The 14,033-nt window shown below is 27.1% G+C and overlaps 1 protein-coding gene across 1 annotated transcript in view; it reads left to right on the forward strand.

The window, feature by feature from the left end:
• Window positions 1–11,992: 11,992 nt before the first annotated feature.
• Tpst (tyrosylprotein sulfotransferase) overlaps window positions 11,993–14,033 on the forward strand; it is a 102,313-nt gene continuing 100,272 nt past the window's right edge. The window contains exons 1-2 of the mRNA XM_015516135.2: window positions 11,993–12,238; window positions 12,340–12,436. Of these exons, the coding sequence (XP_015371621.1) occupies window positions 12,371–12,436 (66 nt within the window). The 5' untranslated portion in view covers window positions 11,993–12,238; window positions 12,340–12,370. The remainder of the gene's footprint in view (window positions 12,239–12,339; window positions 12,437–14,033) is intronic.

Here is a 14,033-nt window from a genome sequence, read left to right on the forward strand (position 1 = left end):
ACTATAAATAAGAAAACATTAAAATAAATTATCGTGAAACTACTATTCAAACAAAAAATTGACTCTGAAAGCACTAAACAAATATATTATATTCATATTTGAAAGTTTGAATATAAAATAAATAGAATTAATAACTATGAACAAAATTACAATAACTGAGAGTCACAAAACACTTAACGAAATAAACATACTAATATACTTTCGTTATAATAGCTAATGTAGGTAATGGAAATATGTGTATTAGCCAGAACAGATTTTAATTTGTTTAATTCATTCCAGCCAAAACAATAATAAAATACGTTGGTATAATTATCAAATAGATGCTAAATTAAAACTACCGCACTATTATTTATCTCTATCAAATTTTATTATTATATATAGTTGCTTGTACAAGTTTCTGTCTCTCCGGGAAATTGTCATCGTTATTAAATTAGATTTGCGTGTATTGCATCATCGGACTTTATAGCTCTTGTCAGTCGTCAACGGTGTAACTCGATACTCAACCAGCTCATGACGAATTGAGTGCTTTATGCCGTCAGTCATCCGATTTGCCTTTTAGTATTTAAGCAATTTAAAGTCGTAGACCTCCTAGTGTTCCTATAAGTGTTCGGGTGTCTAGCAAGTCGGTCATCATCAGTGATAATCTATTACTGACTATTAATATTATAGACACAACACGTTGAGCAAAAATAAGTGACATTGCAGTGTTTCACAAAAACTCTGATTTAAATGTCATTAAAACATATATCATAATAACATAATATGGAGATCGTGCGTAGTCACTCGCTTAGAAAATTAAATCGAAAATATCCTTCGATGGTCGATTTGACATGTGAAACTACCTTAGGTAGGGCTTATAGTGAAAACTAAGTGTTTAAAAGCACATAATATCATAGACCCGGTGGCATGATGGTTACTTGATTCCGTCGTTTGTCAAACTATATAATATATAATGAATAATATGATACAAGTAATAAAGTGTATCAAATAACTAATATTATTTAACCATTTAATGGCATATTTAATTCGAAAACAGTTATATTTACATATAAATAATAAATATAATATTAACAAGTAATAAAGTTCGATTTGAAAAATACAAACTACCTATACATACATTTTCTACACGGAATCGTTTTGTAAATAAAATACGAAACAAAGTGAGGATAAAAAGATCGTCAGTTGTGTTGCTGACTACTTTCACATAATTTAAACGCATTATCTATACATTAAACGCTGATTTTAAACGACACGAAATACGTCATATGCAAACAAAAATTTCATTCATAAATAATAATAATACAATCGTTAAAATGATAAAACAGTGAGTATTTTTACGGTTTATAATTAATTTCAAGTTTTAAACACAAGTCGGGCAGTCGAGGCCTGGTAGGATAAAAGTCCTGTCTATTTCGCATTTACGATCTCATTGTTTGTTTAGTAGAATTTTCAATAACAATAGAGATAATAATATAGGACGGTGCGATGGACAAAATATATGATGATATATAGCCATATAGGTACGTATAAAATATAATAACTTAAGTGTGTAAGCCAAAAAAAAAAATATATACATATATATAACAAAATTTTCAAAATGTCTACTGTACTTAAAGCACGTACTGTAAAAGTAAGAGATCATATTTTAAAACCAAAAATTTTTTTTTTTTTTTTAATTGAACTTAAAAACATCAACAACAAAGATTATTGGTTTTTTGTTTAGTACATAATGAGTGATTTCTAGAACTAAAATTATACTCGTACAATTAATATGGTGTTAATTTTGTGTGATTTCCACTAATATTAATATTATGATTATAGTTAGCAGAAGGTTTAAATTGTATTGTATAAGTCGTTTTTCTTCGCGGGCGACGTTGAGGAAATCCTGTGTGGTCCCCTGTCACATGACTTGCCAGAAGACGCCCAAGCTCGAAGGAGAATTATTAAACAGTTCGAAACTAATCGCCTGGAGTTCATCCGCATGGTCGAGACGATTCTGTCGACCAAGGAAAAGGATGAACGCGAGGAAGAGGCCTTGCGAAGGGCACAGGGGAACGTGCGACCGCCCTGATGGAGAACGAAACATCCAGAGTGGTGGACTCCGGTCGGCTCGCCAATCGGATGACAGGCACGCGAATTCAAGGGCGGCGGACTCCGGTCAGCCCGAGAAGGACAGGAAGAAGTCAAGTAAAACTTACTTGTAATGTAATTAATATTTGATACTGTCAATAAACGATGGCGGCGCCGCGGAAGCAATACGAAAGCAGATCCCGCGGCGTCGTCGTTTAAAACGGAAAAAAAAAAAAAAAAAGTCGTTTTTCTTAGAAAAGCTAACATATTTGCGATGTTTTAGATGCCTGCAGGTCCTATGCTTCATTCATGTTGATTGGAATGTTGAATTTTCTGAGTTCGTCGGAATACCGGTAGCATTCTGTTATTATATGTTTAACTGTAGGGTAACCTCACAGAATGTGTATTGAGCGGACTCTTCTTTGACAACAAACATAAATTGTTGTTGATTAAATAAATAACGATAATGCGCCCAAAAAGTATACAATATATTAAATTGTCATGTTATACTACGTCATCAAGCAGCCTAGCGAGACTAGTAGGCACGCTGGATGCACACACCAATAAATATTACGAGTATATAGGCTGTAATATTATATATATTATATATTTAGAAAGTTTTGGTGGCTCTTGCGTCTCGCATTCAAAAACTAAACGACGATACAATGTTGAACATACATATAGATTTTAACCGTTTATCAGTTTATGGGTATTATATGGTTGAATAAACATAATAATTTTTATTAGCAATACTCATAGAAGCAATTTCAATAAATAAAAGGGTGCTTCAGATATGCATTTTCTCATTTTAGTTTTTTTTTTTTTTGTTAGAAGAAATTTTTAAACATGAACATTATTTGAGGGTGCTAATTTTAAACTTAGGTGTACTGATACCCAACCCCCCTAAGCTCTCACCCGTATTTGCGCCAATAGTTATAACTTATTATGTGTATAATACTAACTTCTATATTATTTTTTATCATATTATAATTTATTACAAATATATTCCTATTAAATATTATAGTACATTAGTACCCATATTCGACAACTAGATAGCCGTCTCCTTTTTATTATTAAATCACCCCCAATGGCTTATGTCGCCGAGTGTATATTTCGTGTTGATAAAAAACAAAAAAAAATATTATCATTTATCACGGGATATATTATGTATTAAAGTAAATGTAAAATAAACGTAAACATTGACTGGCTTATAAATAGCAGGCAACTTCAACATCGATCTAAACTCATTTTTTTTTACTATTAATACTTCTGTATAAACTATAAATAGGCAATATCAACCTATTTAATCTAAGTATTTTAAAAATGTTACTATATAAGATGTAATAACATTATGCATGTTTAAGTATAAATTAAAAAAACAATATATTATATTTCTATATTTTTTTAATAATATATTTTACAACGCTACAAAAAAAATAACTTTTATTTTATAAATGTTTAACTTGCTACAAAATAATTTTTAAATATTCGCCACTTTCAAAAATTCTGTCAAAATGCTTATAAAAAAAAATGAGTGCCAATTAGATTCAGTTTTCTATCAAAAAGCTGTAATGATATTGAAAATATTATTATGAGCATGTATTTTACCGCTCTAACATCTAAAAGGTAATGACAGACTCACAAAAAAAATACACATAATTGTAAAATCAATACGTTTATTAATCCAATCAGAACATTATGTTCCTATACAAACAAATATATTTTAGCGATACATAATATTAATATTATGAAATGTTATTATTTATTATGCAAGAAGACGATTCAGTATATAATTAAATCATGAATTACTGCTAAAAAGCACTATCTGCATATAGATTAATGCTCAATATGGTATGCACGTACGTGTCAGTTTTAATTAATTTCAATACTTATGTGGAACGAAATGGTAATAGAGTTTTTAATGAACTATCCAGTTTTTTTTTTGCTTCTGTAGTACAATTAAATAAATGGACATTGAAGTAATTGCCTTCTGTAAGACTTGGAAAATTGTACTGCATACCAAAATTTACATATTATATATGTACTTTTAACTTTTTTTGTAACTAAACTGATCTGCAGATGTAACCAATCATCGATTAATTAATTTAGTATGTATAGGATATTTTGATAAAGTTGAGTAGGAAAAAAAGCTAATTACTGTTGCAATTCAATTAATGTACGAAAAAAGTTAACGTCCGTAAATACGAATCAATCTGTTAAATGATTTCGATCAGACCTGTTTTGAAACTAATTCGATTTTAATTAACTGTTACTGGATATATTTTCAGTATACAATTTTTTATTGTTTCTCAAAAATCAATTAAATTTTAATCTATTCTAAGCAATCATTACGCGTGTGCACTGTGCATGTATCTGTAAAATTTTTCAAAAATAACCTCACGGATTTAGTCATAATTTTGGAATTAACTGTTTTTGATAAAATTAATTTTCATTGGCCGAAGTATCATATTCTAGCTATTTATCCGGTTTTTAAGTACTTTAAATATGATTTATAGTTTAATATAATTTTTAACTTCTAAATTGTTAAGGTTCTTTATTTTACGGTAGGTACACAGGATTATATTTTTCAATAGTTTGATCTTTATGAAATAAGGTAACTCTTACATACAAATAAGTGAATGGCCTTAAAAAAACAACGAGGTTTTTATAAATGACAATACAATCTAGATAATATCAGAAATTAAAATAATTATTGTATAACTCAAGTGTGTTATTGTTCTGTTGATTATTACTTACTAGTTATTACCATACAGGAATAGCGTTTGAATTACTAAGTTATCTTCTTAAGTTTAACTACCTAAGTAAACTAAGCTTGTTTACAGAATACCGAATAAAATGTTGATAGTAATCAAATACATATGTCTCCCTACATACCTAACATATTATATAAGACTTGAAAATCTTAAAAGGATTCTATTTCATAAATAATAAAATATATGTAATCAATAATCATTACGTTGCAAGAGTGCAAGACAAACGATGGTGGTTGTGTTAACATATGATATACATAAAACATAATACAATTTCAAAGTATATTACTTTATTAGTCTAAAAATAAAATAATGATTTATCAAGAATCTGATTTTAAACCAAAGTATTGGCTGAAACGGAAAAATTGTATTTTACTAAGAAGCACACTTCACAAAATTCCTATGATACCTATATAATAATGATCTATTTCAATCAAAATTTAATTTAAATATAAAAATAATAATATGTAAAAGTATTGAATTTAAGAATATTGATAACTATTTAATATACTGTGTATAATTATTAGGTACCTATTATACATAATATATTATTATGAAGTAAGTTATCCAAATGAGCATTTCAAAGTAAAATCTTACGTTTGATGAACGTAAATATTAATTTGTAAAATATTATTTCTTTTAATATTTATTGGATATTATATTGAATTACACTTGTATCATTATACAAGTAATAAATAAATAATAATAAATTGTAATTACTAATTATTATGAAATTAACCTGTTAAATTTTGTCACTAAGTTAGCTGCGAAAATGTATACAAAAAAATGTGCTTCTCATTTTTAGTTTGGAGTTGATTAAAGTAGGTATAATCTAAACGATATAATTTTAAGTCACTGTAGGTTCTAAATAAAGTTATATATTTATGTAGTTTTTGTATTTTTAGTTTGGATTCAATTACTCTAAAGTATTGTAATTTAAACAATATAATGACGTTGCAAAGTTCTGAATATAGTTAAAGGTATAGTATACTCAATATGTGCATGTAAGTAAATAGATGCTAACGTAGGTACATCTATACTATGAACGGGATGTTCTATTTATTATTCAAAGTTCGAACGATCGCTGCTTTTCATTGCTTTGTACGGGATTGTATGATTTTCAGAACCATCGAGTTTAAGATGAAGTTATTACAGATCGTCTATATACAATAGATTTATTTTTATTGCTTGCGCATAATAATAATACAGGTATATATATATATATATATATATATGTTTACATTTATAGATGTATATTATATAGGTACATTTTCGACGAGTTTATTTTTTATCTTATACGATTTGAACATAATAATATATAAAATTATATATTTCCAACATAATAGTATACCACATAATAGGTACTCTATTTCTGTGTACATTCAAATATTGCATAATATAAATGTGAAAATATAAAAAGATTTATATGTAATATAATATAATATAAATGTTAGTCGAGTACTCTAAATATACATATTAAAATCCCATATGATAAAATAGTATTATTTTATGTGTTTTTAAGTGGACTAGATATGACATCAAGAAAAAACAAAAACAATATTATCATACATGTCCTCGGATATAGTTCAGTTATTTATATTATTTTGTTTAAAATTTAAACATTTATATATTATAATAGAAGATATAAAAAAATGCAAGATAGTAGAGCTTTATTTCCAAAACATAATTTAGTATTGTGTAGCTAAATAAAATTGTCATCTCATTAAATTTTAATTATAATTAAGTCCTTGAACCATGTTTCTCAGTCAAATTCAGTAATATCTTTATTATACTCAACAGTCAACAATAATATACATTTTTCAAAGACATATCGTGATTTAATAATGATTTCTAAATATCGGATGTAAATCTTCAACTAAAGGCATTTAATCGTAAACCTATATATACGTTTGACTACAACAGAATGGTTGTAAAATTTCTCAAACAACAAGTAATTTTCCATTCATATACCTAAGATCAAATAATAGGTATAAAGCATATAGAAACATAGAATAGTCATTAAAAATTTGCACCGCACAACAGAATTATTATTTTATATCAGAATAGAATTATTTATACACGGTTTTCAAACAAGGAACATAAATAATCCAACTCACAGGTTTACCAAGTAACTCTACTCATTGATAAAAAAATGTTACAATTTAAGATAGTGCCCCATCCGTACATGACCTAGAACTTACAACAGGCAACTAATTTGTCTGAATTAAAGCATACATATGAATTTATATGAATATAATTTATGAATGGCTCAAGTAAAAATATCATTATTCAATGTCTAAAATGTACATTATACAATTTACCTATCTAACTATTTAGAATTTAATATAGCTATATACGTTCACATAACCCAAAGCATTATTTTTGGAACTAAAATCATATATTTTGTTTTCAAGCACTGGTACAGAATCAGTAAATGTTTTTTCTAAAACGAAACCTATGGGTACCGATAAAATCAAAAGATATCTTTTTTTTAAAGTACTTATAAATAATAATAATATGCATATTAATATTTTATTTTTTTAAATTATTATTATACCGTTTTTGTTTTTACATCAATCAATAATATATTAGCTATAATAACAGTTAACTATTTACTTTTTTTTTGTAGTACTTCAATAGTCTAGTTTTATTTATACAGATCAGATAAAAAATTTAAATGTATGAATAATCTCTGTTTTCATATTTTGATGTACCAGTTTTTGAGATATTGTTTATTGTATGCATTGTTCTCAAGTCCATCACTCCAGCGCCACAAGTAAAAAATGTTTGCACTAAAATTTCACAACTAACCATTTTGTAACGAAATGTAACCATGTAAACTTTTTTTGTAACTTACGAGATAGTTAGATAGATAGATTCCGGGTAACATCACTCCAGATGACCTTTCAAAATGGTTTGATTAACGTTTTAATAATTAATTGATTAATATAATATAATTTAAGTTAAATTATAATTTTTTAATTAAAAATTATAAAACTTTGATTATTAATTCAATCTAATTTTGTTGAAATTGTAATATTCAGTCATTTTAGGCTTATTATTTTGGGTACCAATAATTTATTTTGCCAAAATTAAAGTCTATTAAATATTAAAATATTTATATTTATTAGGTATAATACTTTGAACTTTTGAGTGTTACGTATGTTTTTAAGTTTTGACAATAACCTGCACGAGAGAGGTGGCAAAAAAATTGACTCACGTCAGTCATGTAGCTAAATTGCCTATTTATATTGCCGTGTGAATATAATTTTCTATTTAAATGCATTAAAAAATATGTATGTAATAATATAAAATTATAAGTTAAAAAAAAAAAAACAAATCGATTGTAAATATTTCAATTATTTTTAAACTTAATTTAGAAGCAAAAAAATTCTGTGAAGTCGTTTTTACCACTTCATTTCAGAATGAAGCTACAGTATAAAATATATCATACAATATACAATACACCATATTAAAATGAACTTAGTAGAATTCTCTACACAAGATTAAAACTGTATAATACTACTCTATTTCCTTCAAGACATACTTGAATATACCTATAGTGTAAAAACATGTAAAGGGATGTAAATATGTAATAATATATTTTACTAGTTCTTTTTTTCTTGGAAATTATTATTGAATTATATATTGAGGTAAATTCAAGAAACCTATGCTTTATACAATTTCAATTAACGTCTTTAGTAAGATTACACACACACACACACACACACACACACACATATATATATATATACAAACTAACAAATTAACAAACATGCTGTTAGATAGAGACGTGCTGTAATACAATTCTGATATAGATATAACTGTAATTAAATTAATGAAGAAATTGTATTTGTGTTTAAAACAACGACTATAATATTCGAACAAATAAAGGTAGTATGAAACGATTCCTGAAAAATTGGAAATTTAAGAAATTTGTTTGTATAAGATGTTTTAGATATATGAATTAGTTAGTGTAATAACTTTAAAAAAAAAACTAACAAAGAAGTCAAATAAACTCGTAAAAAAACTTAAATAACTTTTTTTATTTGTTTATAGATTTTTTTTTTTTTTTTTTAATCCGTGCAGTGTTTTGTTCAATAAGTATATTTCATATTTTTAAAAACATATTTAAAGTGATTTAACTTTAGCAAAACTACCAGACATTCGTTCCAGAAACTATTGGTAAATTTTTAATGATCTTATCGGCGTTTAACAAATAAAATCAAACTTTGTAATCACAACTTATATTCAGATAATTCTAGTGTGGTCTGTGGGCACTTTTCCAGTTTTTTAATGCCATGTCATATTTGAGTATGAATGACGTAATTGTTTAATCTAAGTACTAATTAGTGATTAATTTATTTTTTAGACAAAGGTTTAAAAGCAAAATTGAAATCCAAGTTTTTATATTTATGTATCAACAATTATTATTATTAGTAACAATTGTAATGATAAATTAATCATACAAGTACTGTCTAAATTAAAAAAGAAAATAGTGTACAAAAAGTTAAGTTCGACGCATTTGTTACTGGTGGCACTGGTCAATGGTGGAATTTCTGTTTTCTCATTGATTTGATACCTATTCTTTTTTTTTTTCATAATAATATATATATATATATTATACAATCTGTACAATATTTGTGCACGATAAGCATATATGCTAAGAGTTATAAATAACATGAATAGATGAGATAAGAAGCCACACATTAGTGACATTTGACTGGGAGTTGTTTAATTATCTAATTAAATATAAATATATTATTATTATATACATATTTTTTTTAGTTTAGTTCCTTAACAAGTCACGGCACTAGTTCCTTTTTAGACGACGTCTGGGGTTGCCAGGTTTGGGTGGACAGGTTTTAATGAGTGGGTTTTGATGTGTTTGGAAACGAGTATGAAAGTTTTTTTAGAAGTGTGTAGCTTCTCCTGTCACAGTTTTAATTGACAGGTCTTTATGTAAAGTGTAATTAGACACAAAGGGCGGAGCATTCGTTATTTTCCTAAGGGCAATATTCTGAAATTGTTGTATTTTATTGATATTGGACACTTACAGTAACCCATAATTGGAGACCATATGTTCATAGAGGTTTGAAATTTGAGTAATGTTTTATACCTATACATAAGAATTTTAAGTCATAGTCCGAAACGTTTATTATTTACGAGTAAAGATCGTAACCTGCGAAGACGGATGTTTAAGGCTATAGTCTCTTAATACGGATATGGTTATTCCAAGTCAGGCGTTTATCCAAGTTAAGTCTTAAGTATCTAACTGTGTCAGATGTGGGAATAAGGATATTATGTTAATAAACATTATGACAAATGGAGTGATGGCATAGAGTGAATGTTGAGGTATTGACTTATTGGTATTAGGTTTGATGCGCCAATCGGTCTACCATATCATTGAGACATTAAATTGAGATGAGTTTGAAGAACACCAATAATTCTAAAATATATATTCATAACACCATAAGTCCATGGCCTCATATACAACGTATCATAGTTACATAATATGAACTGTATTTTGTTAAAATATTATCAACCATCATTTTCAAACGATTATTAAGTGAAAGTGAAGATTACATGAAATGAAGCTAATTTTTATGAAAGCTAAATTATTTTAATTAGCCGTACACCAAAATAAATTCTTAGCATTAATCATAGATTTTAAACGGTTTTTTTTTAACGATAAGATCACTTTAGAATTGAAATTATATCAGCGTATAACATGGAATTTAGATTTTATATTATTTACGCTTGAATAAACTATAAAACCAACATTTTTGTATTTATGGTTAAAATTTGCAAAATGAAAAATAAATAATTTAGTATCAATTTAAATTAGGTAAGTTATCGAAATTTCTAATCAAATTTTTCAGAGAGGACTGGATTTTATATAACAATAATAAATGTACCTATATCCAAACTATTAATTATAAGAGCATTTATAACGTAACCGCAACCAATATACATATAAATAAATTAGCCTTTAATAATAAGCAAACAAATCATTAACAATAAATTATAATATCATTCACATAATATATCCCTACAATGCGTAGTCTAACTGTAAAATATCTCAAAAATAAAAACCATTTGATTTTAAAATTTAAAGTGCAAAACTTTTAATTTTATCAAAATTATATTTTTGCTTTTCCAGGGTGATATCTGAGGGGTAAATTTCCACGTTACTATTTTCTCACTTCTCTGATCGCCCATACCAATATATCATAATATAACTGACAGCAGAAATTGAATATTGCACTCGTCAATTTTTTCAATATTACCTAATTATTAAAGTGAGTTCTCATAAGTATTCTACAACTGTCAAATAATATATATAGGTATCCCTACTAGGTATCAGCTATTAAATAGTTCTTTTTCAAAATAAAATCAAAAAAAATCAATGAATTAAAAATCACCGAAAGCAGAGCACGACCTCGTGGATACGTATTGGCGTATCGTTTTTTTGTTTGTAATATTTTTCTTTGATAGGCATTAAATCAAAATAACCTAGTTGGAACCTTGAAGAAAATTTGGAATTTAAATAAAGTATTTCAGTACCTAACTATTTATGTCTTATCTACTCCGAGTTCTGACAGTTGCTTAAATCAAAAGTAAGATAGAGCCGTGACGGCATATTGAGCAATGTATGAAGAACATACTAGGTGGAGCCAGCCTTCACGTTCAGGGGGTGCAAATATTTTTGTCCCTCCCCATCCAAAACAAATAAAATAAAAAACCAATATTATACTTCATTATATTCATAATATTACATAAAAATAATAATTATATACAATGCCAATCACAATATCATACAACGTTTGTACTCCACACTAAAATACTAAATTGTCTGTGAGTTTAGGTGATGCCACCGCATACCCTGCACACCCTCTGGCTCCGCCTATAGTGAGGAAAAAAACGTAAATATATTCATTCATATAATCATATTCTAATAAATAAAAAAAGTACTTTTGTACCCAGGTGGGTTTGAGTAGACGTAACGTCGTCGTCGTAGCTGTCAGTGGTGCGGCGCGGCGGCTGTGGTGCGTGTCTTACGCTACGATAATATTATTTATATAAATCGTATCGCTGGTCACACTGGCAACCGGTCCGATGCAAAACGTTTCGTTGGCCGATTTCCCCTTACGCGAATGTCGCGGCTCGTGTGATAATGTCAAATGTGTGTTTGTTTTTGTTTTTGTTTGTTTTTCAATAATCATTAATCGCGTTTGAATTTTTGACCGTAAACCGAATATCACCAGACAATCTCTCGTTAGCTAGTTGACACACATTTCTTACTGCATTTCTAAAGACTAGACCTTACCTCTGTCGGTGGGCTGTGGACATGCCGTGTTGTGGTTGTAGTAAAAGTAATAATAGCAGTAGTACCGGTAAGTAGGAATGTAGGATTTGGCTGAATAAAAGACAAAATAAGTTGCTCCTTTTTATTAATAAAATTAATGTATTGTTATGTGAATGTGTTATGTGACAGGCCAGAAAACCTGTTCACCATCCAATTACCTATGACCGACATTGAAACTGCTACCACCATGGATAAGATTGTGACACAGATCAAAACTCGGTTTAAGGTAAGCACCATTATTCCCTCTCCTTGTTTTGGTCACAAAACTGTAATTATACTGATTGTCATTCAACGAAGTATGCTTCATGATAGGCTTCGTGGCAGCGTAGTACTTACTAATATTTGTATTTAAGGTAGGCAGATGTATAGAAAATCACTGTGATAGCGTACTGTATGGGCCATGCATAGGTGGACTATCCAGTATTGGTAAAATTAAACATATAACACACACTTTGCAAATAATTTATTGGTATATAATTGCTGTACTTAGCCATCTAATATTAATATATAAGAACAATAAAATAATAAACTATGATATCTATTGCGGCCAAAAGACTGGAAGTAGATAACTGTCTAATAATTCAGCTTATCAATTTAAACCAAGTGTTAGTGTGATTAAATGTGTATTGTAAATTGTTTTGTTATCCGATTCTATAGCAACCATGAAAGCAGATTTATTATTGTCAGCGTTCGCTTCATTGCAATATCGGTAAGCCGGCATGTAGATTATTACTGTATACCGTGGTTTTATTTTCATTTAAAGTATTAATCTATTTTTTTTTAACAATTAATAAATTACACTTCATAAAATTGATTTCATCGAGTTAAACCATATTATACGATACTAATATAATGTTACCTAATTAAAATTCCTTTGCATGATTTAATATTTTTAGTGGTCCTTAACATTTATATTCATATTTTTGTATATATTAAATATATAGTATATTATAATATAATATAATATACTCCCAATTTGCGTTGAACTTTTTCCTTTCCATTTTTTTGTGCCCGGTATATATTGATTAATATTATTATAATCCTTTATACAAAGTTATATGTATAAAATTATAAATATTTATTTTTATTTTCAGAATGATGAACATAACATGAATGTAATACCTAATATATTCATCAACAGTATGAAAACCAACTTCTACTATGAAAATACAAAAAGTCATCATAACTATTATTGAAATGTTATTTAAGATCTCAAATTTACAACACAAATTGTTTTATTTTTTTTAAATATGATTTATGTTTATTATTATTATTATTTCCAAGCAGAAAATTTTAAAGTTTGTTATACCAAGCAATAAAATTATATTATTATTATATTAATAATTAATCATTAATTGTGTTGAATGTTGGGTATATTAAAAATCTTAAACATCACATATTATTTTACATTAATCAAATATACAGTAATTACTTATTTAAATGGCTAAGAAATTAAATATGGATGTTTGATTCTTTTAACACTTAATATTTATTATTTTTACTATTATTATGTATTTGAAAAAAGTATTTTACTTCATTTTCATCATATGCTAAAATACCAATAAATTACAATGGAAATTACATTACCTAAATTATTTTTTATTTTTATTTATTTATATTTTTTAATAAGAAAATATACAAGTATACAATTAAGCACAACAAGTAATAATGACCTAAATTATTTGAGTTAATTTAGATTGGTTAATAATTTTATCTACTCTACATAACATTTTTGTTATTATTTATTATTACAACTTGTCCACAAATTTAAGTCATATAAAATATTTAATGTTATTAGTTCATAAATTTCATAACACTATTAT

Source organism: Diuraphis noxia, unplaced genomic scaffold (genome assembly GCF_037042655.1).
Source record: "Diuraphis noxia isolate RWA-SAM2 unplaced genomic scaffold, SU_Dnox_SAM2 contig0004, whole genome shotgun sequence".
Taxonomy (NCBI): Eukaryota; Metazoa; Arthropoda; class Insecta; order Hemiptera; family Aphididae; genus Diuraphis; species Diuraphis noxia.